At 40.3% G+C, this 23395-nt stretch overlaps 1 protein-coding gene across 1 annotated transcript in view; it reads right to left on the bottom strand.

Moving 5' to 3' along the window:
* Positions 1-22934, bottom strand: part of LANCL2 (LanC like glutathione S-transferase 2) — a 50171-nt gene extending 27237 nt beyond the window's left edge. The window contains exon 1 of the mRNA XM_078442596.2: positions 22706-22934. Within this exon, the coding sequence (XP_078298722.1) occupies positions 22706-22909 (204 nt within the window). The 5' untranslated portion in view covers positions 22910-22934. The remainder of the gene's footprint in view (positions 1-22705) is intronic.
* Between the last annotated feature and the right edge of the window lie 461 nt (positions 22935-23395).

Raw genomic sequence — 23395 nt, 5'->3', positions numbered from 1 at the left:
GAAGAAGTTTCCTCTATTCCATTTGTAAAAAGCAGAGAAAAATTATTTCTTTTTTAAATATTTGCCTACAATACATAGACTGTGTGTGGAGGACATCTGACCTGGCTTCATTGTGTTGTCCCATAGGCAAGACCTGAGACATGTGGAACCACTCACTGGCTATAGTCTGTCTGATAAATAATAAATCTCTGATCCAGAAACCTCTTGTGTACATTGAGGAAAAAATTAATTGATAAATAGTAAAAATCTAAATGAGGGTGAGATAGGCATCACTGCAGCATTGGGCATACCTTATTTTTGTCCTGCAATAATAAAAATAAATCCACAAACATAAGCGCTTCTGTGTGAGTTGTAGAACCCAGCGCCTTGCACCACGGGACCCACGGTGGGTTTAGCTCACCGGTCTACCAGGTATCAGTACTGGCTGTAGAACCTACATGAGACTGTGAATTGGTTCCCACCCCTCTCAGATGTGATCTGGGAGTGCATGCAGAACAGTGAGTTAAGCAATCACTTTCAGATCATAAAGCCTTTGGGGGAAGTCCTGATTTCCAGAGGAAAAGTTCGAACATCTACTAGAGGAAAAAAAACAAGTTTGTAGGCACTAGATTGGGTAAGACACCCCTTCTCGAAGGTGGTATAGCACAGGGCTAAATAGATTGCCTGTATTTTCTCCCACAGGGAAAAGGGAGAGCCTGGGCATGAATGAATGCCCAGTTTTCAAATTTGTGCAGGACTCCGCTGAAGAGACTCATTTTTCTCTCACGGCATCCAGAGCATCACTTAGAGAGCTCCATGAATGGGGAGAAGAGGCAAATCAGGGCTGTAGTATATAAGATTCTCAGACAGCATAAAAGGGATATAGTTCCTGCTAATGTATGTGTTCCAGATTCCATCAGGTTCATGAAAAATCAAGGAAACATGACATACCCAAAAGATCACAATCATCTTCCAAAAACCAAACCCAAACAAAGACATGAAAATGTATGATTTACCCGATAAAGAATTCAAAAAAGCTGGTTTAATGAAACTCAATGAGTACAAGAAAATACAGAAAGAAAATTTAAGGAAATCAGGAAAAGAACACATGACCAAAATGAGAAATTTAACAAAGAGATAGAAATCATAGAAAAGAATCAATGATAAACTCTGGAGTTGAAGAATTTAATGGAATAGAATCACAACAGAGAGAATCAAAAGCAGAGTAGACCAAACAGAAGATAGAATGAGTTAGAGGACAGGCACTTTGAAACACCCAGTCTGAAGACAAAAAAGAAAAACAAATTAGAGAGTGAAGAAAGCCTATGTGATCTATAGGACACTTATAAAACAAAACAAAACAAAAACAAATTTCTGAATCAGTTCCACAAAGAGAAGAGATGAGGGAACAGAAAGCTTAAAGAAATGATGGCAGAGAACTTCCAGATTCTGGGAAAAGATTTAAACATAATAAATAGATCACCCCATTATTTTCATTCAAAATGTCCTTGTCTAAGACACATCACAATAGAAACATCAAAAATCAAACTGTAGAGTGCTGACAACACTGACTCCATCTTTGGCCCTCCATCTTGTTCATATTCACTTGATGACCTCTCTTGGGGGCTACATATCTAGACCCCTTGAAGATTAATATGCATACCTTAGAAAAGACCACCAAGGCCAGGATGGGGAGAGGCTTGCTTTGGCCTCCCATGAATCTGTTAGAGATAACATAGTCTTGCCCCTTCCTGGTGGCACAGGGGGTGCCATAATATCTAATTAAAGATTATCTGCAAATTAGATACATGCAAACCCCTTTGAGATGCATGTAAACCCTTCAATCTCACTACAATGCCCTCTTGTGTGTCCTCTCATTCTATAAAATCTGTGGATTAATGTCTTGACTTTGCACAGAATAACTACAAAGCAACTGGATCATCTACTGCCTGATCCCCCCATCAGTAAGTTCCCCTGAATAAAACACTGTGTAAACCAAAAGAAGTTGCCTTCTTTGTTTCTCAGTCTCAAAGTGCCTTCTCCATTTGGAGGATACTTTATTGTCCCTCTCCCACCTTCTAACACAACAACAAAAAAAGAGAGAAACCTAAAGGTAGCAAGAGTAGAGATTATATATAACCTACAAAGGAACTTCAATGGGGGTATCAGTGAATTTCTCAGCAGAAATTGTACAGGCTAAGACTAGGATGATATATTCAAAGTGCCAAAAGAAAAAATAACTGCAAACCAAAACCAAAAAAACAAACAAACAAACCCCCCCCCCCCAAAAAAAAAAACTTTCTGGCAAAATTATCCTTCAAGAATGAAGGAAAATAAAGACTTTCCCAAACAAACAAAAGCTGAGGGAATTCATCACCACTAGACCTGCCTAATGAGAAGGGCTGAAAGGAGTTCATCCAGCTGGAATGAAGGGAAGCTAACTAGTAACATGAAAATATAGGGCTGCCTGGGTGGCTCAGTCGGTTAAGTGTCCAATTCTTGATTTTGGCTCAGGTCATGACCTCACAGTTTGTGATTCGGGCCCCATGTTAGACTCTGCACTGACCTCATGGAGCCTGCTTTGGATTCTCTGTCTCCCTCTCTCTCTGCTCCTCCCCCACTTGCTCTCTCTCACAATTAAATATTTAAAAACCAAAACTAAAAAAAAATACGAAAATATAAAACACACTGATAAAGGCAGACATGCAGTCAAATTCAGAAAACTCTAATACTATAATATGATAGTGTGTTACCCATTTTACTATAAAGGTCAGAACAAGAGTAGCAAAAATAAGTATTACTATTAAAATTTGCTAATTAATATACAATATAAAAAGAGACAAATCATCACTAAAAAGCATAAAAGGAGGAGAGTAAAAGGGTGGCGATTTCATGTGAGATTGAGGTTAAGCTGTTATCAGTGTAAAAGAGACTATTAGATCTATAAGATGTTTTAGGTAAGTCTCATAGTAACCACAAAACAAAAAATTATAGTGGATTCACAAAAGTTAAAGACGTAGGAATCAGAGCATACAACAGTGACAAATCACAAACCGACAAAGGAATGCAGCAAGAGAGGCAAAAAGGAAAAAGGCAACTACAAAACAGGCAGAAAGCTATTAAAAAGATGGTGCCGGTAAGTCCTTATGTGTCAATAATTACTGTACATGTAAGTGGACTGAACTTTTTAAACCAAAAGGCAAAGAGTATCTTGATGGGTAAAAAAAGAAAAACCAAACAACAAGACCAAACCTGAAAGAGACTCACTTCAGCATTAAGGACACACATAGGCTCAAAGTGAAGGGATGGAAAAAGATATTCCATGCAAGTGGAAACCAAAGGACAAGGGTGGCTATATCAGAAAAAAATAAGAAAAGAACAGACTAAGTAAAAAACAGTAACATGAAACAAAGGTCATTGTATAAAGATAAAGGGACCAGTTCTTCAAGGAGACATAAAGATTGAAAATATATACACACTCAACATGAGAGCACCTAATACATTAAGCAAATATAATCAGATCCGCAGGGAGAAGTAAACAATACAAGAAAAAAGTGGAGTTTAATATACACTTTTTAAGAATGAATAGATCATCCCAACAGAAAATCAACAAGCAAACATTGGATTTAGACAATATGTTAAACCAAATGGACCTGACAAATAGAAGACATTCCATTAGACAATAACCAAATACACATTCTTCTCAAGTGCACACATATCATTCTTCAAGGATAGATCATATCTTCATACAATCACAAACAAGTGTTACCAAATCTAGAAGACTGAAATCATACCAATTATCTTTACTGGCAAAGTTATAAAAGTGGAAATCAATAAGAAGAAACTGGAAAATCTACATATATGTGAAAATTAAACAATGTACCCCTCAATAATCAAAGGGTCAAAGAAGAAATCGAAAGGACATTAAAAAAGTAACTTGAAACAAATGAAAATGGAAACACACATACTTAAATTATGGGATGCTGCAAAAGCAATTCTAAAAGGGAGGTTTATATGGATAATATTTATATAGATAATTTCTATATTAAGAAAAAAGTGATTTTTTAGAAAGTTTATTTAATTATGTTGAGAAAGAGCATGAGCAGGGTAGGAGAAGAGAGAGAGAGAGGATCCAAGCAGACTCCACGATGTCAGTGTGGAGCCCAGTGGGGTGTTTGAACTCACCAACTGTGAGAGCCATGACCTGAGCCTAAATCAAGAGTCAAGTACTTTACCGACTGAGCCACCCAGGCATCCCAGGCAAAATTAAGATCTTAAATAAATAACCTAACTCTACATCTCAAGAACCAGAAAAAGAATAAACCAAGCCCAACATTAGCAGAAGGAGAAAAATAATAAATATCAAAGCAAAAGTACATGAAATAGAGACCAGAGGAAAAGTAGAAAAAAATTAACAAAACTAAGACCTCGTATTGCAGAAAGAAGAAAAAATCGACAAACCTTTAGCCAGTCTGAAAAAAAAGCAAGACTCAAATAAATAAAAACATAATGAGGGGCACCTGGGTGGTTCAGTCGGTTAAGCATCCAACTCTTGATTTTGGCTCAGGTCATGATCTCACAGTTCCTGGGTTCAAGCCATGCATTGGCATTTGTGCCGAGAGTGCAGAGCCTGCTTGGGATTCTCTCTCTCTCTCTGCCCCTCTCTCACACACGTGTGTGCTCCCTCTCTCTCTCTCTCTCTCTCTCTCTCAAAATAAGTAAACTTAAAAAAAATAAAATAAAAACAGGAATGAAAGATGAGACATTACAAGTGATACCAAAGAATGTAAAGAATCATGGGAGACTTCTATGAACAGTTATATGCCAACAGAATTGATAACCTAGAAGCAACGGATAAATTCCTAGAAACATACAGCTAAGGCCAAATCAGAAAGAAATGGGAAATATGAACAGAGCAATACAGGGGCAAGGAGATTCAATGTGCAATCAAAAGCCTTCCCAAGAAGAATTCCTCAAATGAGGTGATGAATTCTACCAAACACTTCAAGCAAAATTAACCATTCTTTTTTTTTTTCAAAATCTTCTAAAATTAAAGAGGAGGGAATACTCCAAATGCATTGTACAAGACCAACACTGCCAAAGCCAGATAAGGAACACTGTAAGAAAACTACACATCAATATCCCTGATGAACATGGATGCAAAACTTTTCAGTAAAATATTAGCAAACTGAATTAAAAAACACATTAAAAGGACACTATACCAGGATCAGGTGAGCTTTATTCCTGGGATGCAAGGATGATTCATCAATAAATGTGATACACCACATTAATAGAACAAAAGATAAAAAACTATATGATTCCCTCAACAGATTTAAAAAAATATAATTGACCCTTCCTTGATTTCATGATTAAACTCTCAAAAAATTGGAAATAGAAGGAACACACCTTAACATAATAAAGGTGTATACAACAAGGCTATAGCTAACATCACACTTAAAGATGAAAGGTTGAAAGCTTTTCCTCTAAGATCAGGACCAAGACAAGGGTGCACACTCTAACCACTCTTAATCAAGATAGTACTGGAAGTCCTAGCTAGGGCAGTTAGGGCAAGATAAAGAATTAAAAGGCATCCAAATCAGAAAGGAGAAAGTAAAACTGTCTACATTTCCAGACGACATCATCTTATATACAGAAAATCCTAAAAACACAGCCAAAAAATTGAGGGAAGTAATCAACAAATTCTGTAAAGTTGCAGGATATAAAACCAACATACAGAAATCAACTATGCTTATACATACTAACAAAATAGCTTAAAAAGAAGCAAAGAAAACAATTCTATCACAATAGCACCAAATACAATAAAATACTTAGGAATAAATTTTGCCAAGGAGGTGGACTATAAGACTATGAGACTATATGACTCTGAAATGAAAGAAACTGAAGACAAACAAATGCAAAGAAATCCTGTGTTCATGAACCAGAAGAATTAATATGTTACTGCTGTTAATGAATATGCCAACAAGAATGGCTGATTCTCCATCTAACTGTCTGAAGACCTTGTGACTACAAGTTATTAGCTTGAACTTCCTGAGACTTGTGCTTTGGCTTTTACTGTGAATCAAAGGGATACAGAATAATTTGCATGACAATAAAAAGACTGGAGAAGCACCTGTTTGATACCCGGTACGGCACTACCCATAAGACGGTACCCAGTCCATGTCTATTTCCCATACTCTTCTTCCCTACCATCAGAATTCTGATTATATTCAGGGCAGCAATGCATCCAGCCCCAGAAGAGCTACTTGCTTTTCCAGGCTGCCTTAGGACCAGGGGCAGACATATGACACAGTTCTGACCAATGAGGCATAAGTACAAGTCTTCTAGGACCTCTTAGAAGGTTCTTCTCTTTCCTGATGAAAGAGAAGGATACAGCTGGCACTCCCTTCTTTTTTTTCCCTTTTCCCTGCTATAAAATTAGACATGCAGTCTGGAGCTGTAGCAGCCATCTTCTACTAAACACAAAGAAGATGAGAGAAACACCAAAATGATCTCATAAATCCAGGCCCTGATCTTGTCGAAATAAGTCAACACCAATAGTTGTGTACTTCCAGACTTGCTATATGGGAAAAATAAGCTGATTAAGATACTTCCAAAATTGAGACTTCTGTTTATTGTAGCTGAATGCAGGCCGAACTCATATTTATATACAGTCTTGGCTCTGCTATAATAACCTTATCCCAAAGTATATGCTTTATTCCTCATAAATGCCACTGGAATGTAGCTCTAAGACTTATGATTATTTAATCCCTACTAATACTTGCCAAAATTTCACTGTAAAAATTTGTCTGCCTCTGCTTTGAGGTGGCTTTTCTAGTTCTTTATTTTCTCTCCCTCATAAAAGAAACTTCTAATTTGTTTATATGAGGACCACACTCTTATAAACAAAGAAGAAAATTTATTATGCCAGAATTCTGTTTGCATGTGATAAAGATTACCATACCAGGAGAATTTCTAACTGCCTCATCTCAGTTAATAGCAGTATTATATAAAGATAATTAACAACTACTGAGCACTTATAACATGACTGGCACTAAGTGCTTTACATGATATTTCAATTACTCTTCACATCACCAAATGCTTTTCTGATTTTAGGTGAGAAAACTGAGGCTTACCCAAAGTCACAAGACTCTTGGGGCTCTGACTCTACGGTCTAATTTCAAAGTTCCTGGGCTTCCCCATGCTGTGTAATTATTGTGAAATCTTTGATTCTATATTTACAGTTTACCATTAGATTTTCAAAAGACCTAACAGCCTTCACTCAAACACACCATATAAATACAATACATATCGGCCACATAATACAGAAAAAGCAGGAGTAATTGAAGAATTTTGGAGGTTTTACCTCTGATCAGAGACTGCTTTTTAGTAATTGCATTGCAATTGCATTGCAATCAGAAGAAAATGTTCTTTTCCTACATAATACTCAATGTTCCCCAACAAGGATGCTCCAAAATGTTATAAAGCAAAACTATATTGGAAGAGGTATTAATCACTGGCTATAACAGAACTTGTCAGGTGTCACTGCACCCGTGTGCAATGCATGTTATAATGAGATTTATTTTTCTTCTTCACAATGTTTTTCATGGTAATAAATCTTGGAATTAGGATAAGAGAGCTCTATTCAGAGAAAGAAAAGAATAAGACAGGTAAACATAAAGACACTGTGTGGTATTTCAGCATGCAAATTACCCCAGATACAGGCTTGATAAAAGTTTAAGGAAATTAAACTCCTTTTTAGGCATGATATTTTTTACATTACCTCACAAGAATTAAGGGGAATAATTCCTGTTCTATTGTGTCATTCCCTAAAACATGAACATATGCACATATTCTGCACCTCTCTGTCTCTACTCTAGATTTTACACAACCTGTGGGTTCAGTTCAGAAAGTTCATAAGCTATGTTCTGTGTTGAATTTGGGGGAAAAAAAGTAGATATAAATTTTACAAATATTATAGGTGATTAGAATGGATTAACATTAAAAAAAAAAAACCTCTTACTGAAGATAAAGGCCCAGATTTTCTTGAATCTTGGTATAAAGCATAACTGATGTGTTAACTAAACATATGATAAAATACCCAACATTGTGTCTCTTTCTGTAATCGTCAGATACCTATAAAACATTTGAGGGAGCAGTTAAAATGGAGTAGTAAGGGTCCCTGGGTTTGTCTGGTCCCTTGAACACAGCTAGATCAACATCAAACCATTCTGAACACCTAGGAATTCAATCTGAGGATTAACAGACCAATCTGCATAATTTGAGGGAGAGAACATGGCAGGTACATGATGTGGAGAGGTAAATTGGGGGACAGAAGAGCCAAGGTGCCACAGAAGGGAAGGAGCTGCTGTCATAAAGAAGAGAAAGACAGAGGGGGAGAGAGAGCAGCACATTGGGTTGGTGCAAGAAAGCACACCCCCTGAAAGCAGCTAGAAAGAGTGAAAACACACAGGGGATTGCACAAGAAAACTGTTCCCCAGAACTATGGATAGGGGAAAAAGGAGAGAGTTTCAGTCCTGCCAGCATTTTATACACAGCGGAGCGCAGAGTCTGAAGTTTCAGAGGTCAGCCCCTGGTGGTGCTCCGTCGAGGAATGAGGGCAGAGCCCTTGGAGCGAACAGCGTGGTCTAAGGATTCCCAGGGTCGCCAGGAAGAAGTGATTCACCTATTCGGAGTGCAGTTGGTACAGGTGACCCAGCCCTTCCATGGGCAAAAGACGTGGTGGGCACCATCAAGCCACCACACTCAACTCTATAGGAATAGAGAGAGGCCAGCTGAAGGCAACAAACACTGGCACCAACTGTGTGTTGTGATTTCCTATAAACTCTGAGCTGCTGCCACTGCGTGGTGGCGCAACCCTTTCTTGAGAACAATCTGGCCCTGGCCAGGGCAAGATGCTCCCCCCAGAAGATCAGTGTGCATTCCTACCTCGGGGGGTCTCTGAAGTGTGGGGTTTTGAAACACAGCTGTGCCTGATATAAAACTCCGGAGAGAGGCGCCACATGGTAGGCAGATAGCTCACAGAGAGGGAGAGGCAGGGAGCTGATGGAAGTAAGGGACACAGGGGAGTAATTGGTCACGTGCCTGTGACAGCAAGAACTTCCCACTCTGGAGACTACACAGTGGGTTGAAACCATTTTCACCATTGGCCCACCGACACTGATCAACCCCAGGGAGCTAAACAGCACCATCAAGTGGAGAATGGAACCATTCCACCAAGCACTGCCCCCTGTGCCTTCAAAACACACCTCCACTAGGGCAAGTTGGTCTGAGAATCAGAGCAGCAGATTCTCCCAGAGAATCTCTCCTCTCCCAGAGATCAGCACGAATCCCTTCCATGTGCTTAGTCTACCGATAATAGACTGCTGCAAAGTTTCAGCTCTAGGAGAAACTGGATCTAGCTTCATTTGGATCTTTTCCTTTGTTCGTTTTTTTTGTGGTTGTTGCCTCCGTTTTTGTTTTTGTTGTTTTTCTTTTGTTTCTTGGATTCAGAAAGAGCAAGATTTTTTACTTAATTTTCTTTCTATATTATTTTATTGCTTTTTATTTTTATATCGTAATTGTTAAATTTTTCTATTTTCTATCAAGCTTCTCTTAATTAACAAGCAGACAAAAACACACCTAGGATCTAGCTTCCCTTATTTGATTTTTTTCAACATTTTAATTTTTATTTCATTCTATTATTAATACTATTATTCTTGTTTTTTCTTCTTCTAAAATGACAAGACAGAGGAATTCTCCTCAAAAGAAAGAACAGATGAAATGGTGGTGAGGGATTTCATAAATAAGACATCTGAACTAGAATTTAAAACAACAATTATAAGGATACTAGCTGGGCATGAAAAAAAGCATAGAAGACACCAGGGAATCCCTTTCTGCACAGATAAAAGAACTAAAATCTAGTCAGGGCAGAATTAACAATGCTATAAATGAGATGTAAACCCAAATGGAGTCCATAAAAATAAGAATGCACAAGGCAGAGGAGCAAATTAGTGACAGAGAAGATAAAATGATGGAAAGCAATGAAGCTGAAGAGAAGAGAGAAACAAAGGTCAGGAATCATGAAGACAGACTTAGGGAACTCGGCAATTATTAAAATGTATTAATATTCATATCATTAAAGCCCCAAAGTACGAAGAAAGAGAAAAAAGGGCAGAATGTTTATGTGAGCAAATTATAGCTGAAAATGGGGAAAGACACAGACATCAAAATCCTAGAAGCACAGAGAACTCCCGTTAAATTATACAAAAATTGGCCATAACGAAGACATATCATAATTAAATTCACAAAATGCAAAAAGAATCATGAAAGCAGCAAAGGGAACCCAAAAGTTCCCCATTGCAAGAACCCATTGTTAACCCATAAGGGAAAACAATCAGGTTCCCAGCAGGTCTGTCCACAGAAACTTGGCAAGCCAGCAAGGAGTGGCAACATATATTCAAAGTGCTGAAGGGGAAAAATATGCAGCAAAAAATACTCTATCCAGCAATGTTGTCATTCAAAACAGAAGGAGACGTAAAGAGTTCCCCCCGCCTCCCCCCCCCACACATACACAAAAACTAAAAGAGTTTCTGACCACTAAGCCAGCGCTGCAAGAAATTTTAAGTGGGACTCTTAAGTAGAGGAAAAAACAAAAGCAAAAACAAAAAAACAAAACGAGAAGTAACAAAAGCGAGAAAGGACCAGAGAGCAGCACCACCAGAGACACCAACTCTACAGGTAACAAAATACAATGGCACTAAACTTCTATCTTTCAATAATCACTCTGAAGGTAAATGGACTAAATGCTCCAATCAAAAGACATTGGGTATCAGAAAGGATAAAAAAAAAAAAAAAGATCCATCTATATATTGCCTACAAGAGACTCATTTTAGACCAAAATATACCTACAGATGGAAAATGAAGGGATGAAGAACCATCTATCATGCTAATGGAAACCAAAAGAAAGCTGGGGTGGCAATGCTTACATCAGACAAACTAGATTTTATTTTATTTTTAATTTTTTTTAACGTTTATTCATTTTTGAGAGACAGACTGTGAGTGGGCGAGGGGCAGAGAGAGAGGGAGACACAGAATCCAAAGCAGGCTACAGGCAGGCTCTGAGCGTTCAGCACAGAGACCAACATGGGGCTTGAACCCACAAACCATGAGATTATGACCTGAGCCAAAGTTGGCTGCTTAAGCTACTGAGCCACCCAGGCGCCCCCAGACAAACTAGATTTTAAAACAAACACTGAAATAAGAGATGAAGAAGGGCATTATATCATAATTAAGGGGTCTATTCAAAGGGAAGAACTAAAAATTGTAAGCATTTATGACCCAACTTGGAAGCACCCAAATATATATATCAATTAATCCCAAACATAAAGAAATTCATTGATAACAATACCATAATAGTAGGACATTTCAATACCCCACTTATAGTGATGGAAAGGTCATCTGAGCAGAACAACAAGGAAACAATGGCTTTAAATGACACAGTAGACCAGATGGACTTAACAGATATATTCAGAACATTTCATCTTAAAGCAGAATACACATCATCTTGAGTGCACATGGAACATTCTCCACAACTGATCACATACTGGGTCACAAATCAGCCATCAACAAGTACAAAAAGATTCAGATCATAATAAGCATATTTTCAGACCACAATGCTATGAAACTTGAAGTCAACCACAGGAAAAATTTTGGAAATCCTCAAATACATGGAGGTTAAAGCGCTACCTACTAAAGAATGAATGGGCTATGCAGGAAATTAAAGAAGAAATTAAAAAATACATGAAGGAAAGGAAATGAAAACACGACAGTCCAAAACCTTTGGGATGCAGCAAAGGCAGTCCTAAGGGGAAAGTACATTGCAATTCGGGCCTATCTCAAGAAGCAAGATACATCCCAAATAAGCAACCTAACCTTAAAGCTAAAGGATCTAGAAAAGGAGCAGCAAGTAAAGACTAAAGCCAGCAGAAGTGGGGAAATAATAAAGAATACAGAATTAAATGATAAAGAAACAACAACAACAAAATGCTAGAACAGACCATAGAATCTAGACCTGGTTCTTTGAAAGAATTAAAAAAAATCTATAAACCCCCAGCCAGACTTATTAAAAAAAAAAAAAAAAAGAGCGAGAGAAAGGACCCAAATAGATAAAATTACAAATGAAAGAAGAGAGATCACAACTAATACCAGAGAAATGCAAACACTTAGAGAATACTATGAAAATTATATGTCAAAAAACTGGGAAATCTGGAAGAAATGGACAAATTCCTAGAAATTCCCTAACTCCCAAAACTCAAACAGGAAGAAAAAGAAAATTTGAACAGACCCATAACCAGTATAGAAATTAAATCAATAACCAAAAATCTCCCAAAAAACAAGACTCTTGGTCCAGATGGGTTCCCAGAGGGGGGGATTCCACCAGGCATTTAAAGAAGAGTTAATGCCTATACTTCTCAAACTGTTCCAAAGAATAGAAATGGAAGGAAAACTTCTAAACTCATTCTACGAAGCCAGCATTATCACCTTAATTCCAAAACCAGACAAAGACCCCACTAAAATGGAGAAATACAGGCCAATATCCATGATAAACCTAGATGCAAAAATTCTCAACAAGATACTAGAAAACAGAATTCAACAGTACTTTAAAGGAATTCTTCACCATAATCAAGTGAGATTTATTCCTGGGCTGCATGGCTGGTTCAGTATTCACAAATCAATCAAGGTGATACACCACTTTAATAAAAGAAATGATAAGAACCATATGAACCTCTCAATAGATGCAAATAAAGTATTTGACAAAATACAGCATCCTTTCTTGATAAAAACCCTCAAGAAAGTAGGGACAGAAGTAACGTACCTCAACATCATAAAAGCCATATATGAAAGGTCCACAGCTAATGTCATCTTCAATGGGGAATAAGTGAGAGCTTTCCCCTAAGGTGAGGAACACAATAGAGATGTCCACTCTCAGCACTGTGATTCAACACACTACTGGAAATCCTAGCCTCAGCAATGAGACAATAAAAAAGAAATAAAAGGCATACAAATCAGCAAGGAAAAGTCAAACTTTCACCATTCACAGACGACATGGAAAACCCCCAAAACCCCACCAAGGACTTCAGCAAAGTCGCAGGATATAAAATCAACGTACAAAAATTGGTTGCATTTCTACACACCAATAATGAAGCAGCAGAAAGAGTAATCAAGGAATCAATCCCATTCACAATTGCACCAAAAACATAAGATACCTAGGAATAAAAGTAATGAAAGAGGTAAACGATCTACACACTGAAAACTACAGAAAGCTTATGAAGCAAACTGAAGAGGACACAAAGAAATGGAAAAACATTCCATGCTCATGTTTTAGAAGAACAAACATTGTTAAAATGTCTATACTACCCAAAGCAATCAACACACTCAATGCAATCACCATCAAAATAACACCAGCATCCTTCACGGTGCTACAAAAACAATCCTAAAATTTGTATGGAACCAGAAAAGACCCCAAATTGACAAAGTAATTTTGAAAAAGAAAACCAAAACTCAAAGCTTCACAATGCAAGACTTCAAGGTATATTACAAAGCTGTAATCATCAAGATAATGATACTGACACAAAAACAGACACACAGATCAATGGAACACAACAGAGTTCGATGAATGGACCCACAAATGTATGTCCAACTAATCTTCAACAAGTTGGATGCAGGAAAGAGCATCCAATGGAAAAAAGGCAGACTTCAACAATGGTGCTGTGAAAACTAGACGGCAATATGCAGAAGAATGAAACTGGACCACTTTCTTACACCATACCCAAAAATAAATTCAAAATGGATGAAAGACCTAAATGTGAGACAGGAAACCATCAAAGTCCTAGAGGAGAACACAGGCAGCAACCTCTTTGACTTTGGCCAGAGCAACTTCTTACTAGACACATCCCCAAAGGCAAGGGAAATCAAAGCAAACATGAACTATTGGGGCCTCATCAAGATAAAAACCTTCTGCACAGCAAAGGAAACAATCAATAAAACTAAAAGGCAACTGATGGAATTGGAGAAGATATTTGCAAATGACAATTCTGATAAAGGATAGTATCCAAAATCTATAAAGAACTTATCAAACTCAACACACAAAAACCAAATAACCCGGTGAAGAAATGGGCAAAAGATATGAATAGACACTTTTCCAAAGAAGACATCCAGATGGCCAACAAACACATGAAAAGATACTCAACATCACTCATCATCCAGGAAATACAAATCAAAACCATGATCAGATACCACCTCACACCTGTCAGAATGGCTAAAATAATAACTCAAGAAACAACAGATGTTGGTAAGGATGCAGAGAAAGAGGAACCTTTTTGCACTGTTGGTGGGAATGCAAACTGGTGTAGCCACTCTAGGAAACATTATAGAGGTCCCATAAGAAAATAGAAATCCCCCTACAATCCAGCAATTGCACTATTAGGTATTTACCAAAGGACACAAAAATACAGATTCAAAGAGGTAGATGCACCCTAATGTTCATAGCTGCATTATCAACAATAGCCAAACTATGGAGAGAGCCCTAATGTCCATCGACTGATGAACGGATAAGGAAGATGTGGTATACACAATGGAACATTACTCAGCCATCAAAAAGAATGAAGTCTTGCCACTTGTAATGATGTGGATGGAGCTGGAATGTATTATGCTAAGTGAAGTAAGTCAATAAGAGAAAGATCAATACCATGATTTTACTCACATGTGGTATGTCAGAAACGAACCAGATGCACATATGGGAAGGGGGAACAAAAGAGAAGAGAGGGAAATAAACTACAAAAGACTCTTAACTATAGAGAACAAACTATGGGTTGATGGAGGGAGGTGGGTAGAAGATGGGGGGGTTGATGGGGGATGGGTACTCAGGAGGGCACTTGTGATGAGCACTGCGTGCGTGATGAGAATTCTACTCCTAAAACCAATATTGCAATGCATGTTAACTAAAATTTAAATAAAAAGTAAAGTTGAGAAAAAGAAGCAGAAACACGATATGGATTATTAGCAAATGTTGAGCTTAGTATTATTCAGTTATTCTTTTGAAAAATAAATAATCATTGTTTTCCGTGTGCCAGGCACTGTTACTGGGCCAAAAGGTGAATAAGACTGGGTTCCTACTCTCCAGAGCTCTTGGTCTAATGAGACAGACATAAAGATAATTATGATGCTACATAATAAGTGTGTGTGTGTGTGTGTGTGTGTGTGTGTGTATGTGTGTATGCGTGTGGAGAGACAGAGACAAAGAGAGAGAGAGAGGAAGAGAGATTTCATACATGGTTACAGCCTGGAGCTTCTAGGAAAATGATACATCTTAGAAAACCATCTTCAACTCACCCTTCAGGAATTCACTATGGCTATTCTTAAATCCTTGCTTCTGAAGGTGGGCAAGTGTATAGCCAGAGTGTTCAGAAGGGTGAAGAGGAGATGGAAAGGCATTAACAACCCCTATGAGACTGGAGGAGACCTTTCTTTGGTTAGAGGGTATCATCAGTGGGGCACTTTGTAGGGTAGAAGCCCATGAAAGCTTGTTCCTCCAATGGAAAACAAAAACAAAAACCACTGCTGAGCCTCCTTTGCATAGCTGTGTGCAGAAAGTTTCCTAAGCTCCATTAAAAGAATGTACGTCCTCTAAGTCCGTTAGTACCCTTTCATCAGTCATTGTCACTGTCATCGACATAGCCCTACAGGTAAGATATAATTATTACCCCTATTTTGCAGATGACAAATATGAGGCACAGGGAGAGAGGTAAAGTAATTTGCCAAAAGTGATACAAACAATAAGTGGTAGAATTGGAATCTGAACCCAGGTAGCCAGCTCTAGATTCCAAACTTTTAACCAATATGCTAAGGACTTTTATGGTAGGCAAAACAGCCCCAAAGACATCTATGCCCCAATCCCTGGAACCTGAAACAAGTCAAAGACTTTAGGGAGAGTATCCAGGTAGAGTCAGTCTGATCACACAAACCTCTAAAAGCAAGAACTTCTGGGGCGCCTGGGTGGCTCAGTCGGTTAAGCGGCCGACTTCGGCTCGGGTCGTGATCTCGCGGTCCGTGAGTTTGAGCCCCGCGTCAGGCTCTGTGCTGACCGCTCAGAGCCTGGAGCCTGTTTCAGATTCTGTGTCTCCCCCTCTCTCTGACCCTCCCCCATTCATGCTCTGCCTCTCTCTGTCTCAAAAATAAATGTTTAAAAGCAAGAACTTTCTCTGTGTAGAGTCGGAAGGATGTGGGAGAAGGTGAAGACGACAGAGGAGACCTGACATGTGAGAGGTGACAAGGGGCCACAAGGAGAGCATGAGAAAGAATCAGGCAGCATCAAGGAGCAAAGAGCAGCCCTGGAAGGCAAGAGCAGGGAAATAGGGACCAGAGTGCTACCCCCACAAGTTCTTCATTTGGGCTCACAGCCTGAACGAGACCAGAAGCATTTCATCCCCAGAGCTGCCGGAAAGGGAGGTGGCCATGCTGACACCTTGATTTTGGCCTTGTGAAACTCGAAGCAGGTAACCAGCTGAGCCACACTGTTCCCAGTTCTGCCTCACAACTGTGAGCAAATAAATAGGTGGTGTTTTAAGCTGCTAAACTTGCAATAATTTATGGCAGCAATAGAGAAATAACACAACTTACTTAGTTAACCCTTTGAATGGCTTGGGTGTGGCCAAGTAACAAAGATTCCTATGACAAATGAAATAAAGCTTCACAGAGAGGGTAGCATCTACCATGAGTCTTCTAGAAGGATGAGTTTGCCATGTGAAAAGTACAGGGGAAGGCACTCTATGCTGCAGTACAAAGAGGAAACAAAAAAGATGTTTAGGTGAAAGACACGGTATTTTCTGAAAAAAACAAGTAGTCCTGTATGAAAAGTAAGGAATATGCAATAATTTTCTTTCTAAAATATTTGTTTTTTCTATATTTTTTTAAAAAGTTTATTTATTTTGAGAGCAAGACAAGGCAAGTGAGGGAGGGGTGGAGAGAAAGGGAGAGAGAGAGAATCCCAAGCAGTCTCCACACTGTCAGCACAGAGCCCAATGTGGGGCTTGAACCCAGGAGCCCCGAGATCATGACCTGAGCTGAAGTCAGACACTCAACTGCCTGAGCCACCCACGCGGCCCTTTTCTGTACTTTCTGATGAAAGTTGTGTTTGAGGAAATAACAGAAATCTGTAAAGCAATCATGATCTTTAAATAGAAAAGTGAAATGTAAATAGGTGTTTAAATGGGGCACTTGGGTGGCTCAGTTGGTAAAATGTCTTGATTTCACATCAGATCATGATCCCAGGGTCCTGGGATTGAGCTCCGGATTGAACTCTTGGAATGTGCTTGAGAGTCTCTTCTCTCTCTGCCTCTCCCCAGCTCTGCATGCTCTCTCTCTCTAAAACAAACAAACAAACAAACAAACAAACAAACACCATGCACATATAAAGGAATCCTAAAAACATAAGGTAAGCTTTCAAGTTATGCATGAACCAAACTGCTGAATATGAATAAGGCTTTAAATACAGCAGGAGTGGGGTGCCTGGCAGTTGGCTAAGCATCCGACTTTTTTAATTAAATTTTTTTTTAATGTTTGTTTATTTTTGAGAGAGAGCACAAGCAGGGGACGGGTAGAGAGAGAGGGTGGGACAGAGGATCCAAAGTGGGCTCTGTGCTGAGAACAGGAACCATGAGATCATGACCTGAGCAGAAGTCGGATGCCTAACTGACTGAGACACCCAGGTGCCCCAAGTTCATATTCTAAAAAATTCAACAAAACTGTAGGGCAGTGCTCCTCCCAAGCAAAAGGCATACTAATGCTCTAGCCTGGGGACCTGTTACATGCAGTTTCTGGATCATTGGATGGCAACCTGAATGATAGATATCAAGAGACTGACCTAGCCATCCAACTATATTATCTTCAGTTTGCTTCTTTATATCAGGGAGAAGATTATCAACTAAGATGGAAATCAGAAGAGTCTTATGTTCTAGATTTAGAATATAAGAGTCTTATGTTCCAGATTTAGAACTTTGGAATGTTTAGTAAATTCTTCCACAGTGGCTCCAAAATATTTTTCTTTCCCTCTGGGTACATAGTTTCATTTTAGCTCAGGGGAGGTCTCAAAAAAAAAAAAAAGTTTCAGGTTCTGAATATCAGCTTCCATTTGGCCAACTGCTGACCATAGAGCCACTTAAAAAAAAAAAAATCCTTTCAGATATCTTGTCAGGTTTCAGTCGGATTCTGAAAGTAAATATCTGATTGTACTGAGAAACCCCTTGGATGTAAGAAGCATCCCAAATTGGGTGCAAAGGACACTAACCTCCCAAGATCTGGAGCCACTCCCAAAGATAGCCCAAGGAAGAACTCAGACAACTTCTCTGAAAGCCAGCAACACGTGGTGGGACCCCAGCCACAAATGGAGTTCAGCACACATTTCTGTGCAGCCGTATTTTTGGAGCACCCCACCTGACAGCTGAACCGCCTACACACACAAGGACATGTGTGCTCCAGGCAGGCAGATACCCAAGCCAAGTTCTCAGGACACAAAAAGAGAAAAATAAGAAGGCAATAGCTGTCCCTTGGAGAGAAAGGATCAATAGCCAGTGGGTACCTGAAAGCCAATTCATGACTCACATTCAGGGATACAATTTTGACAAATGTTTTTTCCTGCCAACTTGAATTGGGAAAGGAAGGGACAACATAAAATTGACCTTCCTCTCCGGACCCGGAACCACAGGTAGAGATCTGGGAGAGCTGACTAGTAAGAATCTCACGCTTTGCCAGCTTCTGACGGTTTTCTCAGGATCTGTAGGCTCTGGAGAGGATATCCTAGTGGGTCTCATCCTAGTCCTCAAACTTTGGAGGAGAAATAATTTTCCCTGTACTCTCTAAGGCATGTGCTTGGCTGACACCCTTTTTCTCTATGGCAACTTATAAATGGATAAGCTTATCTAGGATGGTTAAAAGTTCTCGATTGTGGCCACTGTAATTCAAGATTGTTTTTGATAAGGTTAAGGTTTTAAGCCTGAGCCTTAAAACAAAATTTTACTCACCTGAACTCTCACATGGGACCCAGTTCAGTTTTAAGTCAGACCCCACCCAACCCCAGACCCAGTCTGGTTGTTGAATTGGATTGAGTCTGGAAAAAGAAATGTTTAAGTAAAGTCAGAAGCTTCATAATGCAAAAGCTGCAGAGCTAGGATCCAAGGAGGGACTCAGCGGCGACCTCCAGAGGCAATGAGAAAGCGGCCACAGGGGCTCAACAGGTACTTTTGCCTGGTTGGTGGTTCACTGCACCTGGGACCCATGGGTGGGGGGGAGGGACCTTTAGGTCCCTCTTCTGACACCAGAACTCATAAAAAGATAAACTGAGGCATATTAAAAATTTATTTAAGGACAAATCAGTTTGAATTGGACAGCACCAAACCGGAAGTGGTTAGGAGCTCTCTGCTGACAGGAGCCAGGGGAGAGACAGAAGCAAAGGACGGAAATTATTCGACTGGCTGTACCTTAAGCCGTTTGCTGTCTGTGATTGGTTATCCTTAGCGTTTTGATTTTGTAACTGTGGGGTATTTATTGACTTAGATCTTGGTTTGCTTATGTAGACCACCAGGGCATGAGAGCCACCCCAGTGTGTAATGGCCTCCTTGTTTAATTAATTTAACAGCACAGATTTGACAGATTAAGGAGAGAGCTGCATGCACAGGGACTTACAAGAAACTACGTTAAGAGACTGGCGAGGGGTAAAATATGACTAGAGAGGAGGGAGCCTGAAAAACCCTGGGTGGTAATGAGGCTGAAGAGGTAGACTGGAGCTAATTCTGAAGGATTTGACAGATCCTAAGAATTTGAAAGCTTTCTCAGCAGAGAAAAAAGGAAGATAAAGAACACTCTTATATGGTATCTATAATTTGGCATAATCTTGAGCTGTTGGAAATGCTTTATTTTATAATTCTTTATACAATTTTCTGTTTTTGTTTTAAAGTGTATGCTTTTTTACTTCCGAAATTTGTTTAACCTCATAGCGTATTAGGGAAAAATAAGGAAATCAGCACTTCTCAATTGTCCAGAGAAATACAATGCTTTTTTCTTGATTCTAAATGGACTAAAGTGGGGGTTAGGGAGGGAGTATACTCTAGAGCTTTTCTCCTCAAAGTGGGATCTGTGAACCCGAACATCTGCATTCCCTAGAAGCTTGTTAAAAATGCAGATTCTACCCTCTACCTAGTGAACCAGAAGAAGCAAACTGAAGATAATATAGCTGGATGGCTAGGTCAGCCTCTTGATATCATTCAGGTTGCAATCCAATTCTTTGGGGAATTAAAAACGACTGTACTTCTCTTACAAAATAAGGCTTTACAGAAAAGCAATGTAGCTCTCGAACCCATTCAAAGTCCATCTATCCTTTTTACCAATCCCAGAACTCACCTTATTCATCTCAAAAGTCTTGCAGATACAGTAAAAGATCTGGACTTAGGAAACATATGCCCTTTGCAGACATTTATATCCTTTCTCTGTGCCTGTGAGATGTAAATGTTCTACAAGATCTTTAGGAACCCCGAACCATAAGATCTGTTTTGCCTTTCTGTATTTTTATGTATGTCTATACATGTATGTTAACGATGGGGTGTTTTTTTTTTTTAAGCTACAAATGGTACAGCCAAAACTAATTTGAAAAGAGCTATATTTAATTAGCGTAATGAAAAATAAGTGCTTACATAAAGTAAGTATACTCTCAGAAACACAGAAATGAATCCAAATGGTTTTCAAGTTCACATGATCTATGATAGTCTTCGGTGAACAGAAGCCAGTTAAACTTTGTTGGTTTAATTAAAATAGGCATGTCTTAAGGGTTACTGAAACCAGTTAAAAGCATAAAGTTGAACAAAAATCAAAATGGCTGCACTCATGCTTCAGTAAAGCTCGATTTTAAAGTAACCTTTTTCGTCTCTTCTGCAAAGCTCCCTTCCTCCATTCTTAAGGACTTTTGTTTCCGGAACCTGGTACCACCCTAAAGGCAAGAGGTAGGAGGCTGGCAGCACCCAATTCCAGTCAAAACCTGCTAGATCCTGTATTTTCCTATAAACCTCCCCCACCCCAGCCCTTTTCTGTGGGGGGCTTGCAGTTTTTAAAGGCCTTAGCCTGTTGCAGCCTCATTTGCCCAGCAATGTAACAAACTATTTTCCTTCTTTATTCTCCAATTCTGTCTTCGTGTTATATATTACGGCTCCACAGCATAGAGGTCAGTTCTCGACATTCTCAGCATTAAATATAATGCAGACATAAAGCTTTTATTCTATCTGGGTGCACTAGTCATAAGGTCATGTTATCTCTTATAAAATTTGTCAGCCAGAAAAACAACTTCATATGAAGGCTACCTATTTAATGTCTCATGAAATTCTCATGAATAAGTTACACATAATTATTAACAACAGGTAAATTAAAGTCTCTGATGTGGTTTGGAGTGTTGGGATTCGGAGCTGACAGCTAAGAAAGAATTCTTAGATGCCTTCAGTACAAAAAGGTGGTTTTACTGAAGCACAGGGACAGGACCCTTGGGCAGAAAGAGCTGCACTGTGCTTGTGAGGGGTGACTGATTATATGCTTGGGAGTTGGGGGAGGTAAAGCAAGTTTCCAAAAGGACTTTCACCTGCTAAAGAAGAATCACAGGATCCTGGAGGCCTAGCTATTGTCAAGCTAAAGTTGTTTTTCTCTCTACCTAGCATTAAAACAGGTGGAGTTCCTGGAAGAATGTCAGACTCTGCCTTTCTCAAGTATCTGTCAATGGGCTGCAGGTTATCTGGAAATTTAATTTTATCTACAGTTCCTTTGCCTTTAGTTTCCCACATCATGTCTAGATCATTTCTAAATAAGATAAAATTCTGAGGCACTGATTACTGAACATACGTTCAGCTACTTTTGGCTTCTTATTAAAGGACCTAAAGCTATTTAAGTTCATTGGTAAACAGGTGTGCCACACTGAAAAATTTACTGTAAGGATGAATATACTTCTAGAAATCGTGAAATTCATAGAATAGCCAATTCACAGAATGCCTGTGGAACAGGCAATCCGTAATTGTTTACTTCTTAGTTTTTACTAGAAATTAAGGTTTCCAAGGATTAAGAATTCTAGTCAATACATGTCCTTAAAACTAATAGAAATAACAAGGTTAAAAGGAAACAACAGCGTATTAAAAGTGGGCTAAGAAAAAACACAATGTATTTCTTTGGATAAGGAAAAATATGAAGAACATGTCTTTTGTTAAAGAAAAAAAAAGTGCAACTGTGTCCTCAAGTAAAAGGACTGGTTGTTCCAGAATAAGAGATAAAAGCTGAGTGGACAGAAAGTTGTGAAAAAGTATTCTTGGTTTTCTGTGTGGGCAAGCTGGCTAAGGCTGGCAAGACTTTTCAGTTTTGAAGCATGAGTCTTAATATCAAAAGTGGTGCCTATCAAAGGGAACGTGGCTAACAAAACAAAACGCACAGCCCTCCCTCCCGGAAGCAGCGCAGCTTCGTAACACAGAAAGCGCCCACGAGACAGTCGCCTCCGATCTCTGCGCCCTCCCAGGTTGAGACTCTCGCGCGGGCGCGGACCGGTGACGTCACACGGGGGCGGGGAGGGGCGGATGGACTCTACCATCGGCGGGATTCCCCCCCTACCTGGCGCGGCCCAAGGCCCGGGCGAGGCCAGCTGCCGACTCACCTTTCCATCGTTGTGAAAAGGGAGGCCGAGCTCGTCGGTGGTGGGCTGGGGGCGAGCGCAGCCTGTGTCCTCGGCCGCTCCGGCGGCGAACACCGCCGAGGCCGCGGCCTCGTAGTCCGGGAAGGGGTTGGTGAACGCCCGCTCCTCCATCTCCGCTTCCCCGCCCAGATGGAACTTCAGTCTCTTTGACATGGTCTCGCCCATCTCCGCCGCGCGCCCGGTGCCCCACCACTGGGGCCGCGCGGCACGGCGTGCGGGCGGGGACAAACCTCCTGGCGAGGCGCTTCGCTTCGAGCCGCGCTCTGGGAGCCGGGAGTGCTCGCGCCGCCGCCTCTCCCCGGGACCTTGCGCGGCGGAAGGCGAGGGCTTTCTTTACGAAGGCCGCCAGCTGCGAGCACCGGCGGGGCTTCGGGGCGGGCTGGAGCCTCTCCGAGGGGCCTGCCTCGGAGCGGGTGGCTGGCACATCTGGCGGCAGCCGGTGTGCTCCACGTGGTGCCCCCGCCCCGCCTGGACGCCGACCGGGCCGCCGAGCCCCGGCGGCGCGGGCTCCGGTGAAAGTTGCCCGGCTGGGAGCACTAAAGCCGGGCCCTCCGCTGCGCCAGGCGGCCGAGTCCGCTCACGTCTGACCGCGCGGTCCCTTCGCCGCCGCCGTCCGCTCCCAGCCCGCGGCCCGCACAGCCGGTCCGAGGA

Source organism: Panthera onca, chromosome A2, assembly GCF_046562875.1.
Source record: "Panthera onca isolate mPanOnc1 chromosome A2, mPanOnc1 haplotype 2, whole genome shotgun sequence".
Taxonomy (NCBI): Eukaryota; Metazoa; Chordata; class Mammalia; order Carnivora; family Felidae; genus Panthera; species Panthera onca.
This window is presented reverse-complemented; position numbering and strand designations above follow the sequence as displayed.